Here is a 20741-nt window from a genome sequence, read left to right on the forward strand (position 1 = left end):
AATTAGATCTGCTAAATCAGTAGTGTTCAAATCTAAATATGTAATCTGCTTTGAGACTGCTATTTACTTGAACTTTTCTTTCCTTTGTAGATACTTTGCATGGTTGGTACAATCTAAATCTAAGTGGTAATCTAAGACCTAAAAATATACAGCTGCCGGAGAATAACATCTCTGCTTCCACACAGCAAAGGAAAAGAATAAAACTGCCAACAACTTGTTATTTTTAACTATGGTATTCAAACAATTTCATGGGAGAATGTCAATTCTGATTTGCAAGAATCAACAAATAAAGAGGTTTTGATGATTTCAACTTTCTGTGCAATAACAGAATATGTTAAACAACAGTTAACAGTAAAAAGTGGTACACCTTTCTTTCTGCCTCATGGCATGTAGAAGGGGATACTTACATAGATCACACGGCTTGGAGAACCTGATGTACTTGAAGCAGGAATGGAAATCACACTCTCAGAGGAAGTTCTAGTTTCCTAGGACAGAAAACAAAAAGCAAAAGGAAATTTATCCATGGCTTCCTAAGAAAGAAAGAGTGTAAACAGTCTTTCATTTAAGCTCAGCTTTGCCACTTAAAAAGAGAATGCTATGTTCTACTCTAGCTAAAACTAACATATACATCAAAGAGGACTAATCAATCATCCAAATAATTAATTTTTGCGCTGGTCAGTTAGCCATCGCATTTTACCATTTACCTTCCCCTCACCAGAATGAACTCCAGTGGTGTGATCCTGGGCTACCAGAATGGTCCTGGAGGGCTGCTAATGCTGGTGCAGTTACAGCAGCTTTGAGGCTGGGATCACGTGGGTGCATGAGGGCAGAATTTGGGTCCCTATGTGTATGCTGTCAAATTTTCATATTTGTTTTTTACAATGTCTCATAGTGCTGGGTAATTAATCGGTAGCCAGCAAACAGCACCTAGAGCACTGCAAATAAAGCAGACAGATTGCAAAAAAGACTCAGGCCCAGATGCTGTAAGGTATTTAGATTTCTAACTTCTATTGAAATTAATGGGGGTTGAGTGCCTAACCGCCTTCGAGGATTTGGGCCCCCATCTCTTTTGCTCGCTTATTTTGAGTACAACAGATTAATATTCATGTCAATCTTAGTATGGCATGTATTACCTGTTGTTGTTTTTTAAACTAGTTACTGCATTTAGAATGTCATTTAAGTCATGACAGAACTTTACTGCAATGTTTTTGGTAATTTCCTTTATTGTGAGAAGTAGCATCAATTATAAACAAAAAAAGGGCTGTGAGACACAAGAACAACAAGAAATGAATGATCTTGACAGTTGTTATTCAAATCGAAACCAACTTGTGAGATCCACATGTTTAAATGATAAAATAATGAAAATAACAATTATTCCCTACATTATCCTTCAGCCATGTACATTAGCTCCTCATAAAATATTTTCTGCTTGTATGGAGAAACCTGTGCTTGATTGCAAGTGGATTATTAGTAGTGTTAAGCTGTCAGATCTAGTTATTGTCCTAGCTATCCTGTTCATTACTGATAGCAGCTTCTACCTTCTAGGTACAACCACAGAATGGGTCTAATTTCACAGTTGTCTGTAGGAGACATTCAGTATAGTTGTCTTCAAAAAGGCTCTGACTAAATAATTTATAGAATTTGATTAAGAATTTTACAATAAATCTTTGCTCTCGAACATGACACTACCTTACCAAACAGAAAAAACTTGATGGCTCTATATAATGTGTCTCTACAAAAATAGTGATACATTCCTATTGTCATTGTTAATATTGCATTTTTGCTGCTTCTATGGTTTGTTTATATATCTTAAGAGCTAGATTGTGAGATCTTTCCTCACACTAAGTAGTACCTCATTCCACAAGTAGTCCCATTACTTTGGGACAACTTGTCGAGTGAGGCACTATTCAGTGTGAGTAATGGGTCACTAAACAAACAGTTATATAAAAAAGAAGCAATCAATCTATTTTGGAATATCTGGCTGATCTATGAGATGCTTTAGAGAAGTTTCATCCCCCTGTTTATTTTTTAAATTTACACTGAAAGCCCTGTCTCACCAGGACATCAGCACAAGGGTGTGCGTCACTGGGTATTTCCATTGCATGGCTAAAAAGACTCTAAAATCAAGTATGTAAGCAGAGTATTATTAGATAATGTTTGGAGAGTGTGGTGACATAGAAGACCCTATAATAGTGGCAGTGCAGTTCTGTATTTGAACGTTTCTCAATGGCCTCCTCTTACCACAACTGCCTTTAGGTTTTTGCTTAAGCTCCAATACTGCAGAGTTTAAAGTTCAGTTCTAATCAGAAAAGCAGTTAAGCATGCAACAGGTGCCTGATCCAAATTCCTTTGAGGTCAAATGGACAGACTTTGATTGACTTCAGTGAGCTCTGAATGAAGCCCCTGTCTGTGTGTACATAGGCAAATCTCCTTGTTTTAGTGACTAAATTAAGAGCACAACAAATTGGGCTGAATATATGTAATAAAACTCAACTAGGCACCTTCTTTTTCAAGTAACCTCTGGCTCCTCATTTTGAGGTGCAATCCCGGTAGATTTCCTTCCAATGCTGTTAATTCTACTTGCTGATTCCGTCACTCCTGTCACCCGGTCTTTACTCAATACTGTGCTCTCCCATCTCCATTTTCCCTCTCTCTGATCAATATCTGCTCACACAGGCTCCCTTTGCTCTCTGCATTGTCCATTACTTCTCTTGCAATCTCTTCTCTATCAAGCTCTGATTTGTCACTTTTAGCCTCCACTTCTCTCCCCCAAAACTCACTCCTCTCAGTCGATGCTATTATAACCTTTTACTTTCTGCTCCTCTCTACGCTTGACTTTTTTGATCCCTTCTTCCAGCATTCTGCCCACTCGCCTACCCACCAGCCTTCAATCCCGCCCCCTCCTGTGATGACTCTTATCCTTCCTCTTCCTTATTTGCAATTTTTCTTTTTCTTCTGGCTCCTTCCCGTCTGCTTGCAAGCTTGTTCAAGTGGGCTGTAGTCCACGAAAGCTTATGCTTTAATAAATTTGTTAGTCTCTAAGGTGCCACAAGTACTCCTGTTCTTCTTTTTTAGATGACAAAAGTATCCCTCAGCTCCACCTGTTTCTCCCCAACCTTTTCCCCTCCACTCCTTCATCTCTAAAGCCCTAGAGCATGCGCCCACCCACTCTTTCTTCAGATGCATCTGAAGAAGTGGTTTTTTACCCATGAAAGCTTATGCCCAATAAATCTGTCAGTCTTTAAGGTGCCACCAAACTCCTCGTTGTTTTTGTGGCTACAGACTAACACGGCTACCCCTCTGAGACTACTCTTTCTGCCTTCTTCACATACATTTGTCATGCTCAGTACATAGAAAATAACCATTCTTTTAAAAATATCACCCTGATGCTTTCCTTCATCTACTAGAATGTCAATCAATTGCCACATCCCACACAGTCACTGTCACAAGCTGTGCTAACGATTCACCACTACCCTTTATAAAATTCCATCCTTCTCTTTTGTTTCTCTTATATAAAAAGGCGCTGGTAAATTAAAACAAAAAGCAAAGTAAATGAGAGATAATTAGTGCTGAACAGCTTTTTGGCCAGGTTCTGTATTTCTTACTGAAGCAAAACTCCCCCTGACTTTTATAAGGTTTACGCATAGAGAGCCTCTTTCACTCTGCTCAAGATTAGGGGCACTTGCATAGCTCTTGAGAGATGTGTGGCTAATGTGTCAGTCTTTAAACAATGTCCCAAGACGATGTTTTCTGTGCCTTAGGGGGAAGCCCAGCTAGCACCAGGCCAGCACAACAGTGTCTACTGTCCTTCTTTTAAAGAGGAAAAATTATTTAACTACATAGGAACATATGACTGGAATGACATCCTGTGTAAGCAAGTCCAGTTCCCTGCTATCACATGTGCCCCCATCATATAATCCCATTCCTAAATTTATCCATCTCTACATTTTCAAAATGTTGCATAGAGTTTCAGCCCAGCAAATTCTGAATGAATTGAGAGTAAAATGCTGTGCAAGTCTGAAAATGTAGGATATACTGTTATGCTGAATCAATAGCACTTATACCAACTAAAATACTAGGTTGTCAAAAAAGGTAATTTGGAAACATTTTTTCTTTTGTTTTCTATCCTGAAATATCACTTGCTATTGACTGAAATTTATGAGGCAAAAGTTTAAATTGGCTACTTTACATTTTAAACACTCACTTGAGTTCAGAGCTCTCCAAAAATGATGGATCAGAGCAATCATTTACCCCTTCTAAATACATGGGTACAATACATGGGGCCGTGACCTTTTAGGATGAAGCTGAAAATAATGTTTTTCAAAGCTGTACTTCAGTCAGAGATGTAACTGCTAACACACCACAGATGTGTAAGCATCTCCTTTCATAGTTGCTGCCCTGAATTCTGTCCTGTCCTGTTCCACGTGTTTGGAGTATAATTTTTCTCAAGCCAAATCAAAGCTCTTTCAAACAAGACCACCATTTGATACATCTAGAGAAAACAATCCAAAAGACCCCACATTTGGCCTCACTCCATTAAGCAAGACGGTGGTGTCTCAGTCCCACTAGTTGAGACAGACCATGTCCCTAATTATTGATTAATTTTCCATTTTCCAGTGTCAGCTCATCCATCACCTGTCCTTGTAATTATTAAGATTTCCAGAACTCCTCCTCCTTTCCGCTACACACATACACACACACACAGAGAAATCATCCCCTTTCCACCACACAAATCATCTTAGTTAGTATTTATTTAATATCAGCGGTTAAATTAGGTTGAGTAAGTATGGCAGCTCTAAAAATAGCGAAAAAAAGGTGCTACAAAGAGATTTTTATGTAAGGAAAATATAGTGGGATTCCAATGATATTTTATTTATAGCCATCTAAAAAGAGAGGCTGCTGGTGCACTAACCTTTCATTACATCCTAATCTAATGACAAAGAGTTTATTCACATACTTCAGGCCAAAAATTTCCTTAAAGGATAGGTTTAATCACTGACTAGCTAAAATACAGACTCTAAATTACTACTGCACCAACCGTATTGTCAGTTAAAGTAACCGTGGTTAATAATCTCAGTGGCCAGTAGAATAGTAAAACAACGGAATACATTAAAACTGGATTAAAAGATGCATCATTTACCTTGCTTTTTTCTTCAGTCTTGGCTGCCTGTCTACAGGCTGGATGCCAAATGGAAGTACCTGAAAATAAAAGCCAGCACTCTGGTGAATTCTGTCCTGTAAAATGCAGCTTTCAGTGTGAAGGGCAGAACACTGATCTCCAGTAATCATAGAAACCGGGGTGAAATCCTGGCCCCACTGAAGTCAGTGCAAGTTTTGCCGTTAACTTCAAAAGGGCTAGGATTTCACCCATGGTTTCTAAGTCAAAATATGACAACTTTGGGATACTCAGAAATCATTAAACAAGCTTAGCTGTTTTTTTAATTCTTTGAAAACTCTTTAAGCTATAACAACCCCCTACCCATCAAAACAAACGAAAAACTCTTTATGTCCCTCATTATCCTTGGAATAATGTACATACTTTGGTCTAGATTCTTAGCTGGTGTAAAATGCCATGGTTCTATAGATTTATGCTGATTTACATTAGCTGATAATCTGGCCTGCTATCTTAATTGCTCATGAAATTAACATTCATCTTGCATTCCGTACCTATAAGTGGGACATAAGTTAAATACTACCACACTAAATTAATTCAGGGAGATTGTATAAGGCAGTGATACTCAGACCTCAGTGGTTCAGAGGCCAAATTATCAATCAACATTACCCAAAAGAGCCACAGTAATGTGAATTCGTTGTTTCATTTACTATAGTACTATTAATATTTAAACAGCATGACGGGACATATTTAGTTTATATATATATATATATATGTATATACACACACACACATTCTCACAGCAAACAAGTTAATTTAGTGCAAGTTGATAACTTGGATTGACTAATAAAATAATAAAACATCCTGATTGGTTAATAATTAAATCATACAGTGTTTTAATATCATGTGTTGCAAAGAGCTGCAGGAGACACATTAAACAGCCACTTGCGGCTCGCAAGCTGCAGTTTGAGTATCACAGGTATAAGGCAAAGAGAACAGGAAACAAATACAGAATGAAGCAAGCCTAGAAATATAATACATTAAAATCAGAGGGCTATGGTACAGTAGACATTAGAAAAAAACAACACAAAGTAGCCTTACTTTGGAACACATTAGCAATCAAGCTTCAAAGAAGAGCATAGTTCTACCTTGAGAATTTAAATTTAAAAACAATGTCCATGAAGTTAACACAAGATGCTAGACTGTTATGGTCTTTTTCTTTTAGCTAAATAAGTGTGTGGGCTTTCCTCTGAGCAGTAACTAAACTAGCAATATAACATATAACATTATCAAACAGAAAAATGGAAAAGCTTCATCTGAAGGGAACAGGAGAATGGACCATTTGAACCAGAGCAATTTGCTTGATATATACAAAAACAAAAAATCACCTATACATCATCAAAAGGGTGCAAATGTTTCAATTAAATGTCAGCATGAGTGAGCTTCCTTAAGAAAATAGACTACAGGCCAAATTCAGTATCTCAAATAAGGATAATACGAAGTGCTGCAGTGTTACTTATGAAGAATCCTCTGTTTTATAAACAGTAGCACAGTAATAGTTGTGTGTGTGTGTGTGTGTGTGTGTGTGTGCGCGCGCGCGCAGAGTCCAAGTCAATGATGTTTCCAAGACAGGACAATCTTGTGTCCCTACGCACCACAGTTGGTCTGGAATATTTCACCTGAATTTGGCTACATTAAATTAATAATTTGGGACAAGATATCAGGGTTGATTTATATTTATGTTCCAAATACCAATAGGCAGCAATGCTGTTACAATCACATGACTTTCACAGAGTTTCTGGGCATGAAGATCATTGAAATATTGTTGAGAAAGTATTTTTGTGGTATTCCAGGTTAAGGAAATGGAGCTGGTAAAACTGTTCAGTGCTGTTTCATGAAGGGCGTTTTCAGAGGGAGGGCTGGGTGTCTATGGGGATGAAAATTACAATTTAAATAAGATAAACATATATGCAACAAAGAGAAAGGGAGGGAGAAAGAGAAAATTAGCACAGAAACTTAAGAGTCAAAAACAAAGAAAAATCTGAGAAGTCAAACATGTCAGTATGTTCAGAATTTAGAGGTAAGCAGTATACAAATAACTATACTGAATATACCAGTAACTGCAGAAAATAAGATGGGTCCAAAAGCAAAACTCTGAATTTTGGGAGTATTTGAATCAGAACTTAGAACAAAAATTAGCAAACATCCATCTTGTAATATCTTTATAATGGATTAAACTGAAGCCTTGAATCCAGACACAACTGAACTTCTGAGTGTTTGAAATCTAAATTCAAAATTTGTAGCTTGGGATCATCTCCAAGACTGGTTTTAGCATTGATTTGTTATTGAATTTCACAGATTCCTCTTACTGCTGAGCAAACTGGCTTGCCATTAACCAAGGAATCACAACATTCCCTGGCTTCTGTAGTGAGTAAAGTCATGGATCACATTGGAACTCAATGAACTACTATAATTTGCTCTAAATCAATGTGACAATAGTGATTTTAAATAACGTAACAGCAAATCTTATGTAGGTAGTGTCTAATTTTCTCTGTTTAAAGAATGAACACAAAGAATGATTTAAGTGTACTACTGATACTTGCAGGTTATAGAACAGAGCTGGGTAAAAAACATTAATCTTAGGTTAGTACATCAACTTGTTAGTTCCCTCTGCCCATTTAGTTTCTCTTTCTGTTTTGCCAAGAAAGAGAGGCTGTGCCCAGATGCTTATGCTAGAGGTGGCTGTCTTATAAATGCAGATATTGTTTTAATAAATACATTAAGGATCAATACTAATAATAACTTTTGTTTGTTTACTTTGTAGATACATTTCTTCTCCTTCTGCAAACATCTGACTGCATCTGACACATCGTGCACAAGCTGGGTGATAATGTTTTTCTCCGGCCTGTTGGGGGAAAAAAAAAAGGTTATTATGGATAATGCTAATTCTAGACAGCACTGCAGCTTATTCAGTGATTACACCTTCAGATGTCATATTAAGTTTTTGAAGAAAATATTTTATTACGTTATTTTCTTTCAAACTGTAGATTGCCACCCCATGGCGCCGCGGGCCCTGTGCCGCTGCTGGAAGAGGCTGGCACCACGTCCCTGCGGCCTCTGGGTGTGGGAGGGCAGAGGGCTCCGTGCACTGCCTTCACCTCCAGGCACCGCCCCCCACAGCTCCTATTGGCTGGGAACAGGAAGCTGCGGCCAATGGGAGTTTCAAGGGAGATACCTGCAGGGGAGGGCAGTGCATGGAGCCCTCTGCCCTCCCTCCCTGAGGGACCGCAGGGACGTGATGCCAGACGCTTCTGGGAGCAGTGCGGCGTGGAGCCAGGGCAGGCAGGGAGCCTGTCTTAGCCCCGCTGTGCGCTGCTGCCACCCCGGAGCTGCTCCAGGTAAACGGCTCCGGGCTGGAGCCCACACTCCGAACCCTTCTTGCACCCCACACACCAACCCCCTCCCCCATCTGCTCAGTTAACCTCTTCACAAAAAAGCTAACAGAATGTAACAAACCATCAGGAAAGTGATAGATAATAAGACAGAAATTATCATAATTCACTATATAAATCCATGGTCCATCCACACCTTGAATACTATGTGCAATTCTGGTCACCCCATCTCGAAAAAGATATCTTAGAATTGGAAAAGGTACAGAGAACGGCAACAAAATGATTCGGGATATGGAACAGCTTACATATGAGGGGATATTAAAAAGACCGAACTATTCAGTTTAGAAAAGAGATGACCAAAGGGGTATATGAAAGAGGTATATAAAATCATTAGTAGCATGGAAGAAGTGAATAGAGAAATGTTATCACTCTTCATGTAACACAAGAACCAGGGGTCACCCAATGAAATTAATAGTCAGCAGGGTTAAAACAAACAAAAGACAGTACTTCTTCATACAACATACAATCAACCTGTGGAACTCCATGCCAGGGGATGTTCTGAAGGTCAAAAGTGTAACTGGGTTCAAAAAAGAACTAGATACGTTTGTGGAGGACAGGTCCATCAATGGCTATTAGTCAAGGTGGTCAGGGATGCAATCTCATGCTCTGAGTGTCCCTAAACCTCTGACAAGAATTATTGTTATAAGCTGGGGAAGCATCAGTTGGAAGTAACAGAGGAGGAGAAGGACCTCAGAGTATTGGTTGATCACTGGATGACTATAAGCCACCAATGTGATATGGCTGTGAAAAAAGCTAATGCGGTCTTGGGATGCATCAGGCGAGGTATTTCCAGTAGAGATAAGGAGGCGTTAGTACTGTTATACAAGGCACTGGTGAGACCTCATCTGGAATACTGTGTGCAGTTCTGGTCTCCCATGTTTAAGAAGGATGAATTCAAACTGGAACAGGTACAGAGAAGGGCTACTAGGATGATCCGAGGAATGGAAAACCTGTTTTATGAAAGGAGACTCAAAGAGCTTGGCTTGTTTAGCCTAACCAAAAGAAGGCTAAGGGGAGATATGACTGCTCTCTACAAATATATCAGAGAAATAAATACCAGGGAGGGAGAGGAATTATTTAAGCTCAGTACCAATATGGACATAAGAACAAATGGATATAAACTGGCCATCAGGAAGTTTAGACTTGAAATTAGATGAAGGTTTCTAACCATCAGAGGAGTGAAGTTCTGGAACAGCCTTCCAAGGGGAGTAGTGGGGGCAAAAGACATATCTGGCTTTCAAGACTAAGCTTGATAAGCTTATGGAGGGGATGGTATAATGAGATTGGTCCTTGACTATTAGCGGTAAATATGCCCAATGGCCTGGGATGGGATGTTAGATGTGGTGGGATCTGAGTTACTACAGAGAATTCTTTCCTGGGTGTCTGGTTGGTGAGTCTTGCCCAAATGCTCAGGGTTTATCTGATGGCCATATTTGGGGTCGGAAAGGAATTTTCCTCCAGGGCAGATTGGCAGAGGCCCTTGGGGTTTTTCGCCTTCCTCTGCAGCATGGGGCACGGGTCACTTGCTGGAAGATTCTCTGCACCTTGAAGTCTTTAAACCATGATTTGAGGACTTCAATGGCTCAGACACAGGTTTGATACTGGAGTGGGTGGGTGAGATTCTGTAGCCTGCATTGTGCAGGAGGTCCGACTAGATGATCATAATGGTCCCTTCTGACCTTAAAGTCTATGATTCTATGACTGACAGAAGCTGGCACTGGACAGCAGGGGATGGATCACTCAATTTCCCTCTTCTGTTCATTCCTTCTGAAGCATCTGCACTGGCCACTGTCGGACGACAGGATACCGGGCTAGGCGTCCCATTGGTCTGACCCAGTATGGCCATTCTTATGGTCTTATTTGTATAAAATCTTGGCCTCAGTGAATTCAATGTCAAAACTCCCATTGATTTAAGTGGGGCCAGATTTCACCCCCTTTGACCAAATGAACTACTAGCATAAAAAAGGGTGTTGCCATGGACCACATGTAATATTATGCATCAAGTACTGCAGACCTGACTCAGGCAAAACACTACTGGAGTCAAGTATGAGTTCAGAAGGAGTTTTGTCTGAATTAGGAGTGAGTGCATGATTTGGCTCTTTGTAAAGTGTTTCATATCCTGTTTCCTTGGAAAAGTGTGGTTAAAAACTAATACAATTAGTGTCAAGTATTGTTGCTGTTAAAGTGTTTCTACAGTACTGTACTACAACTCTACGTTTGTATAGAACTTGGTCTGCAAGTCTTTGTTCTGTGCAGTGATGAACAAACTGTCAGCACCCAGACAATAGTAATGAATCAATGCTAATAACGGCATGCTATTAGAAATGTAACTGTGACTATGTGGAGGATCTGCCTGATTACTTATGACTGACAAAGTCAAAGGGTTCAGCAAAGGTTTACACCACAAAACATAATCTTGGTCCAGTAGTTGCTCTCTCACTACTCAATACTGGGGTCTGACTCAAGTTTAAAGAGTCTTTGTATTTCACTTCGCCAATGTAGGACTTGTTTAACCCATGAAAACCTATTGCCATACAGATGTGTAACACTAGTGCTAAGAAAGAAAACAATTCATTAACTGAATGCTTTGGATCCTTTCAGCGATATGGGAGAATTACTTCAACACTGATAAGGGAGGTGCTACTGAAATGTTTGGGAGACTTGTGTCTATAGAAGAGACTTACTATAACTCTGAGGTGCAATAACAGCCCTTAAAAATATGTTTCCTGACGCAAAATGACAATTAAAGCCATAGAATGAATCAGGTGTAAAAGAAGACAATGGCACTGTCAGATGGTAGGCCTTTTTGTTGAACAATGTCATCTGGAGAAAACACTAATATAAGCAGGGTACTGACATTACATGTATCACTTAGCTATTGAACAGACAAAGGTTAATTCTGTATTTTGATTTCATCTGTATGGTATCACAATATCTGATAACAGATGTTGAGCTTTTTTCAGTTCAAATATTTTTATTTCTTTTAATGTTATACTTTTTATAACAAAAAAGTATAGAACTTTGTATATACACAAATATACAACAATAAATTGGCCGATGGAGGTCACTAAAGCTGCACTAATGAGACCGTCTATTTCTTTTTTAGTGCTCCATCTTGCAAAATGCTGAGTGACTCCTGTAACCCTAGGGACTGAGGGCACTCAGCACTTAGTATCAGGCCTTTAGGTCTAATATTGCTTGTTTGTGTCCATAGATATAAGCATAGATGGACACAGAAATTAAATCAGAAAAACCTAAAGTTGGGATTTAAAGGCAACAAAGAGGACCATTTCCCTTGGGAGGTTGGTATTATATGGGCAAATGCTAATGCAGAGCAAAATCTCAGTAAATTTGATTGATTTGGTCTAGCTGATACAATTTAAACCCTGGCTAAAAATATCTGGGGGAATTCAATGACTTTCCCCCCCCCCCAAAGAAACTGTTTAAATAAGTTCTGAAATGATAACCTGGCAGCACCATTAAACTAGAATTGACTTCCAAAAAATTAAAAAAGACAACCTAAGTTCATAATTTCAGACCACTTATATGTACAATAACTAAACTCTAACTAGTAGCTCTACAAAGAGACTTCTCTTTTCATCCTAATTATTAGTAGAGTACAAAATCAGATCCAAAAGATGACAAAGAGCCTGATTCTTTAACAGCTGTGTAACTCCATTATACTTCACAGGGTTTCTGATGAAGTCTGTGGGGTTAAGTGAAACCAAAGCTTTTTGTATATTATTATTTTAAAATACTGACGGTGGGTTTTGGCCTTTATTTTGATCAACATTAAATCCCTCATTAGAACACTTTAGCATGGAACATGGTAAATTCCCCTTTACTTGAAGTATTTAAATCAAGACTGAATATCCGTCTAAAAGACAAGCGATAGCTGAGCCTGTAGTTATGGTCTTGATACCGAAATAATAGGTGAAATTCTAAGGCCTGTGTTTGGCAGTCAGAATTAATGATCTCTTCTGGCCTTAAAAAAAAAAAAATCTATGAATACTTTTCAGTAAAGTGTTATAGATTGTTACAACCAATTCTCCTAAATTTTCCACAAAACATTATGAAGAGAAGTCAGATTTCTAGAAAGTATTTATACATTTTATTGTTGAACTGTGTTATGTTAGTACAGAGTACTTTTAGTTAAAAGAGGTAAATGTACAATTTTAACCAACCATTATTCAAATATGACTTTGCAACTGTACAGCTAATAACCTGCCAATTTGTCTGTACTACCTATGCAGAAAGGATATAGAAAGTCTGCAGAGAAAGGGAAAGTTCTAAACACTCACTGCTCACAGACCACAGTAACAGGCACTTAAATTAAAGCTGGTTGAGAAACAGAAAATGCATTCAACCGATATTTTCACAAAACACTGTCTGTTTTTCAGACCAGATTCACCCTTACTCATGTTGAGTAGAATGTTTCTTTTTATGTAGCCTCACCGAAACAGATGGAAATACTCACTGAATAATGTACTAAAGTGGTTGCAGAATAAGTGTCCCAGAATCTGGCCCATCATAATTTGTGCAGCAGATATAAGAATCCTTGCAATCATTTATAGAGATATAGGGCCAGATCCTCAGCTGATGTAAGCTGTCATAGCTCCATTTAGTTGGAGCTATGACAAGTTACATTAATCAGGAATCTGCCCCATAATGATTCAAATCACTGTGTATTTTTATGACACATCAAAGTATACTTGCTGGAGTTGAGGTTTATAGTGTAAATCTATTGCCCTATTGATTAGAGAAAAGGGATAACAAAAATGCACCACCAGTTTCTCCAAGAGCAGACTGAGGCAGAGGCAGGGCTACTTCAAAAAGACTTTGCTCAACAGATGCCACATCTTGAACCAAAGCTGGACTACCAGTTCCAGCAGAACCTGGAAATTTTGTGACCTTAAGACGTAAAGTGTTTGTATTATCAGCTTAAGTTGAAAAGATGGCCTTGTCATTTTCCTTTTTGTTTGGTTTGTTGCACTGATGTGAGGGAGTCTAATGTGGCAAACAAATTCCTAACCATATGGCTGTTTCTTCATTGCAGTTTGGAAGCTTAGTTTGCCAGACTGTATTTTATAAAATGGGCAATACTGTGACAACAAACACACATGCAATGCGTGTAAGTGACAATTTGTTCTTGTGAATCCCTTATTGTTTTTGAGCTTGACCCTCTAATATCCTACTCCAGCAACCTGTACATGCAGGAATAAGTGGGATTAGCATTTATTAAGGGAAAATCCTCCTAGTCTGAGGGCAATATGCCATGTAGAATGGCAATGTCTCCCCTCAGCAACGCAGGTTACCATGAGCCCATCTAACCCATCTTTCATGCTTTACGCTGGCTTCTTATAGGACAGAGAGTCAAGGTCTTGGTTCTTATTTTTGAGTCAGTCAATAGTTGGGGCCCAGGATTCCTAAAAGAGCACCTAAAGAGGAATATGGTCAACAACTCCACTCCTCAGGCACAAAGGAACTGTTCAGTGTAGATATAAAAAGTTCAAATGTGCAGTAGGCAGAGTTTTCTCAGGGCTAATGAAAGGCTGTGGAATTAACTCCAACAGGAATTAAGAACCACCACAAATCTCATCACCTTCTGCTGGAGCACTTTTCTGATTTCCTTTCTTTGATATAAACACACAGCACAGCGTACATATTTTGATGCTAGCAGGCCAGGTGCCAGATTACGCCAAGGCCCATAGACCTCACTGAACACTGACCAGTGCATAGCTGGAAAGTAGTCTAGCTCACCTGTGTGTTAGCATTTTTAAAACTGATATTAAGTTGGTCAGAATGTGTTTAGATTTGATTAAATGCTTGTAGGATGCTGCATATATTGATCTCACTTATAAACATCTGTATCCCATGGTATAAAGTTATATTGAGTGTTTGCACTGTAAACCTCTGTAACTGTGTAATACACCAAACAGGAAAGCAGCATTAATCAGTGTAAAGTGCTGGTCCTGCACACAAGAAGGCCCACTGAAAACAAATGAGCCATTTTCAGACATCAAAGGACAAAGGCTTAGCTGATTGCCCCATCCCTGCACCCATGAAGAGGAGATGGGCACCAACTCTTGTCCCATTCGTTTTAAGTCTAAGGGAAGGGAATAAAAATCCTGGTACAGTGATACAGTTCCTGACTAGAAGGAACTATTAACTAAGGTTTGTAACCTGGCCTTTAAATTGGCTTCTGTACCCAATGACTGGAAGTTAGCTAATGTAACGCCAATATTTAAAAAGGGCGCTAGAGGTGATCCCGGCAATTACAGACTGGTAAGTCTAACATTGGTACCGGGCAAATTAGTTGAAACAATAGTTAAGAATAAAATTGTCAGACACATAGAAAAACAAACTGTTGAGCAATAGTCAACATGGTTTCTGTAAAGGGAAATCGTGTCTTACTAATCTATTAGAGTTCTTTGAAGGGGTCAACAAACATGTGGACAAGGGGGATCCAATGGACATAGTATACTTAGATTTCCAGAAAGCCTTTGACAAGGTCCCTCACCAAAGGCTCTTAAGTAAAGTAAGTTGTCATGGGATAAAAGGGAAGGTCCTTTCATGGATTGAGAACTGGTTAAAAGACCGGGAACAAAGGGTAGGAATTAATGGTAAATTCTCAGAATGGAGAGGGGTAACTAGTGGTGTTCCCCAAGGGTCAGTCCTCGGACCAATACTATTCAACTTATTTATAAATGATTTGGAGAAAGGGGTAAACAGTGAGATGGCAAAGTTTGCAGATGATACTAAACTGCTCAAGATAGTTAAGACCAAAGCAGACTGTGATGAACTTCAAAAAGATCTCACAAAACGAAGTGATTGGGAAACAAAATGGCAAATGAAATTTAATGTGGATAAATGTAAAGTAATGCACATTGGAAAAAATAACCCCAACTATACATACAATATGATGGGGGCTAATTTAGCTACAACAAGTCAGGAAAATGATCTTGGAGTCATCGTGGATAGTTCTCTGAAGATGTCCGCGCAGTGTGCAGAGGCAGTCAAAAAAGCAAACAGGATGTTAGGGATCATTAAAAAGGGGATAGAGACTAAGACTGAGAATATATTATTGCCCTTATATAAATCGATGGTACGCCCACATCTCGAATACTGCGTACAGATGTGGTCTCCTCATCTAAAAAAAGATATATTGGCACTAGAAAAAGTTCAGAAAAGGGCAACTAAAATGATTAGGGGTTTGGAATGGGTCCCATATGAGGAGAGATTAAAGAGGCTAGGACTCTTCAGATTGGAAAAGAGGAGACTAAGGGGGGATATGATAGAGGTATATAAAATCATGAGTGGTGTGGAGAAAGTGGATAAGGAAAAGTTATTTACTTATTCCTATAATACAAGAACTAGGGGTCACCAAATGAAATTAATAGGTAGCAGGTTTAAAACAAATATAAGGAAGTTCTTCTTCACGCAGCGCACAGTCAACTTGTGGAACTCCTTACCTGAGGAGGTTGTGAAGGCTAGGACTATAACAGCGTTTAAAAGAGAACTGGATAAATTCATGGTGGGTAAGTCCATTAATGGCTATTAGCCAGGATGGGTAAGGAATGGTGTCCCTAGCCTCTGTCTGTCAGAGGATGGAGATGTATGGCAGGAGAGAGATCACTTGATCATTGCCTGTTGGTCCACTCCCTCTGGGGCACGTGGCATTGGCCATTGTCGGTAGACAGGATACTGGGCTAGATGGACCTTTGGTCTGACCCGGTACGGCCGTTCTTATGTTATGTTCTTATGAACTGCATCACTATGCTGCTTGGAATTTGGAGAGGGCAATATTTCTTAGCATAAGCAAGGGCTCCCCAAGCTGCTTAGCTTGGGCTTGCTCTAAAGGAAACAGAAAGCTTGCATATCACAGCAGTTTCTATTCCTTTTGGAATCTAAGACTGTAACTCATTTGTGTGTCTGTTGACCGGCTTTAACATTGTAAATGACTCATTTTTTCTTAGTTAATAAATCTTTAGTTAGTTTATTATAGGATTGGCTACAAGCATTGTTTTTGGTGTGAGGTCTAAGTGTAACTGACCTGTGCTATGTAACTGGTCCTTGGGGACTGGCAGTAACTTGAATATTGTTGTGATTTGTGTGTAAGGGACAATCTACCACAAAGACAAGCTTGCCTGGGTGGCAAGATAGATCGGAGTACCCTAGCGGACTGTCTGTGACTCCATGGTGAGGCTGCTATAGTGCTTGATGAGTTCACATTTGTTACTTGCTTGGTGAAATCTAAGTATAGAACTGGCAACCAATTTGGGGTTTGTGCCCTGCTTCTTGACAGTCTGCCTGAGGCTGGCACTCATGCTTGTGAGCTACTCCAGACAGCTCAACACATATAATTTATAAAAAAAAACAAAGCAACAAAATCCCTACCCTACTCATACAAATTCTCTCTTGGGGAGTAGCCGAGAGAAATAATTAATCAGATATGAAAACTGTTAATTACGTCACTTAATGCACTACTTGAAGGCAATGATGAAGGTGGTCCAACAAACTGACTAGAAAGGAATAGCATAGAATAGAATAAATCCAGTGGCAGATGTAATTCCATGTTGACATATGCAAAATGCATATTGGAAAGAGTAATCTGAATTACTCATCAGTGGGTTCTAAATTAACAGTCGCCACTCAGGAGAAAAACCTGGGTATCGTTATGGATGTCTCAGTGAAAATGCCTGCTAAATAGGCAGTAGCAGATGGACAAAGTGTAAGGATGTATAAAGGATAGGACAGAAGATGATAGTGGAGCTAGTATAATGACATTACATGAATCACTGGCATGCCCTTCCCATATCTATAACTCCGATTGAAGTCAATTCCTATGGCAGTGGCGCATGCACCACACCTCACAGGATTAGGTCCTAAATCAGGGGAAGAATTTTGCCCATGGTGTTGTGTCGCAGGGCGACTGGCCCTTTAAGGGGAATAGGGCTCAAGTCTGCCTGCTGCTGCCTTTTGAAGACCCACCTGGGCATAACTGAGTGTCCCAGGTGGCCACTTAATGGTTAATTGGTCAATGAGCACCTGGATCTAATAAAAGGTTACCCGAGCTTAGTTAGGGAAGTCATTCTCAAGGAAACAGGGAGCTCCCGAGGAGTGGAGCTCCCAGAAGAGGTGATCAGAAGAGCTCATCAGATCAGGGAGCCTAGAAGGTGTGCTCCTGGAGAAAGGGAACTCTCTAAGGAGCCAACGCAAGCAGGGAGTCCAGGAGGTGTTCCTGGAAGTAGGAGAGTCCTAAAGAGAGAGCTTCAGAAGGCAGGCGTACAGGGAGGGCTACTCTCAGCAAAAGGTTCTCCTAAACTATGCCAGGAAATGCAGCCTCCCCGGAAGCTACTCCCAAGGAGAGCTGCTTCTGGAAAGAAGGGGCTGATGTAAAGATGAGCAGTCCCAGAGAGAACGTTCTCCCAGGGAGGGACAGGAGCAGCAGAGGAGATGGAACTGGGTGTGGGACCTCCCACCACTGCCTTATGCTGCTCCTGCCCTCTGCCTTGGAGCTGCTCCTGCTTGCTGTGCAGAGTTGAGGGGGAGGTAGAGGGGTGCTGATGTCAGGGTTTTCCGCTCCCCCAGCCCTTGTACTCCATCTCCACAGAGCAGGGTGTGGGGGAGACAGAACAGGGCTCAGGACGGAGGGAGCTTGCTGGCAGCTGCTGCTGTGTCTGAACTTGCTGATCTATTTAAAAGGGCAGTGTACTTAAAGTCAGGTCAGCATACTTAAAGAGGCAACGCGCGTCTCTGTCACACACACACACACACACACAGTGTGTGTGTGTCTCTGTCACACACACACACTGTTTTTCACACTCACCTCCAAACACACATGTGTATTGTTGTTGTTACTTCTTTCAAAGTGTGTGATTTTAGTTTTTTGACTGATCTATACATTTCATAATTTTTATTTCTCTCTTACGCTTAAATTTAATTCTTTGAGTAGTGAGTTCTAAAATGCCTAAACTGTCCTGGCTGGAGTAATTATCCCTATGGTAACATTTTTTAAAAAAATATTGGTTTCTATTGGTGGTGCACATCTGCACATTACCTCGATATGGTGCACATAACAAAATTCATTTCGCACGTGGATGGAAAAAGTTAGAGGGAACACTGACTATAACTACTAACAATATAGGTATGACTAATGAGGGCTGAAACTTTTTTTTCTGCTGAGAGCAACAAGCTCATAGAAATGAGAAGAGAATTCAGGTTGATTCAATGATTCTATTACACTGTTTTACATTTCAGCTGACATAATACAAATGTAGGTAGCTGTAGCAGAGTACCAGTAGTGCTGAATCTTATCTGTTCAGGTAGGTTCACAGTCTATCGTCTTTGCTAATGCAAGACTCCTATTGACGTTTTGTCTGCTTTAGGAAGGATTACAGGAGTTAGTCCGCAGTAATTGAATTTTGACATATGAAATATTGAGGCAGTTGGGCTCCTCTGGAACAATGCAGATAACAAAGCCCATAAAAGCTGAGGACAAAATGCTCTAGGTAGAAGGCATCCAGCTATGGAATGAACATCTAGAGAAGAATCAGGCAAACCCAGAGCCAGAACACCTTCAAGAAACACCGCAAAACCTTTATCTTCCAAAAGGCCTTTCCACTACAGCAAGAATGGTGCTCCAATATTGGCACTCCTTTCTACACAAGACCTTCCCTTCCTAAAAACATCTGAAAACAAATCAACCAACCAGTTAAAAATCCTAACCGAAGCAGAGTTTCCATCTTGAGAAGAGCCAGAGACTCCATAAAGTCCACTAACGACTTCCTACTGCTACTTTATGTGGAAGACATTCAAACACTATAGTGATGGGTGATAGTATAAAACCTAAAATAGATTCTGGATTTCCTCTTTTTTCTTGGGTTTGTCTCCTTCTTTTAATAGTTCAGACAAAAATGAAACTCATCTTTTCATCTGAAAATTTATTCTTCTCCAGTTTCTTTTGATTACACAATGCTTATAGACAGAATGCTGTTCAGGTTTAAAATTCAGAACGTGTGGCTAATACCAAGTTGGGAGGGGTCGCAAGCACTTTGGAGGACAGGATTAGAATTCAAAACAAACTTGACAAATTGGAGAACTGGTCTGAAATCAGCAAGAAGAATTAAATAAAAAGTCAGATGCAAGACTACAAAATGGGGAATAACTGGCTAATTAGATGTTAGTACTACAGAAAAGGATCAGGGCGTTATAGTGTACCACAAATTGAACGAGTCAACAATATGATGCAGCTGCGAAAAAGGTTAATATTCTGGGATGTATTAACAGGAGTGTTGTATGTAAGCCATGGGAGGTAACAGTCCCATTCTACTTGGCTTCAGCTGGAGTACTGTGTCCAGTTCTGGGCCCCACACTTTAAGCAGGATGTGCACAAACTGGAGAGTCCAGAGGAGAGCAATAAAACTAAGAAAAGGTTTAGAAAATCTGACCTATGAGGAAAGGTTAAAGAAACTGGGCATGTTTAGTCTTGAGAAAAGAACAGTGATGGGGCGGGGAAAACCTCATAACAATCTTCAAATACGTTAAAGGCTGTTATAAGAAAGATGGTGATTAACTGTTTTCCACATCCATTGAAGGAAGGACAAGTAGTAATGGGCTTAATCTGCAGCAAGGGAGGTTTAGGTTAGATATTAGGAAAAACTTTCTAACTGTAAAAGTAGTTAAGCTCGGAAATAGGCTTCCAAGGGAGGTTGTGGAATCCCCATTATTGGAGGTTTTAAGAACAGGCTGGATCAATACATGTCAGAGATGGTCTTGATTTTCCTTGTCCTGCAACAATGTAAGGGGTTGGACTTGATGACTTCTCAAGGTCCCTTCCCACCATATAGTCCTATAATTCTATGAACTATTTATTTTGTACAGTAGACAATAAATCAGAGGAGGAAAAAATCTGTGAAAGAGTAGGTACCAGGAGAAATATGTGGAGGAGAAATTCTTACTAGCTGTTCTATAGCCTCAGTGACCCAATTCACCATTGTGTCACTCCAATTTTATGCCAGTGCAACTGAACTGATTTCAACAGAGTTACACCAGTGTCAAAGTGGAGTAACACAGTGCTGAATCTGACTCTCCCCCCCCCCCCTTTCTTCACTGGAGTCATCTGTCAACCCACACTAAGCCAAGAATCTGTCATTTATAATGTTCTACATGCGCAC

The 20741-nt window shown here is 39.9% G+C and overlaps 1 protein-coding gene across 16 annotated transcripts in view; it reads right to left on the minus strand.

Annotated features, from left to right (window-relative positions):
- ABLIM2 (actin binding LIM protein family member 2) overlaps positions 1 to 20741 on the minus strand; it is a 201994-nt gene that overhangs the window by 71102 nt on the left and 110151 nt on the right. For all 16 annotated transcript variants that reach the window (XM_034772825.1, XM_034772837.1, XM_034772835.1 and 13 more), the window contains exons 7-9: positions 7931 to 8018; positions 5141 to 5199; positions 408 to 485 (exon numbers count right to left, since the gene is read on the minus strand). In XM_034772825.1, coding sequence (XP_034628716.1) covers positions 408 to 485; positions 5141 to 5199; positions 7931 to 8018 — 225 coding nt within the window. The remainder of the gene's footprint in view (positions 1 to 407; positions 486 to 5140; positions 5200 to 7930; positions 8019 to 20741) is intronic.

The sequence above is a fragment of the Trachemys scripta genome, chromosome 5 (assembly GCF_013100865.1).
Source record: "Trachemys scripta elegans isolate TJP31775 chromosome 5, CAS_Tse_1.0, whole genome shotgun sequence".
Classification (NCBI taxonomy): Eukaryota; Metazoa; Chordata; order Testudines; family Emydidae; genus Trachemys; species Trachemys scripta.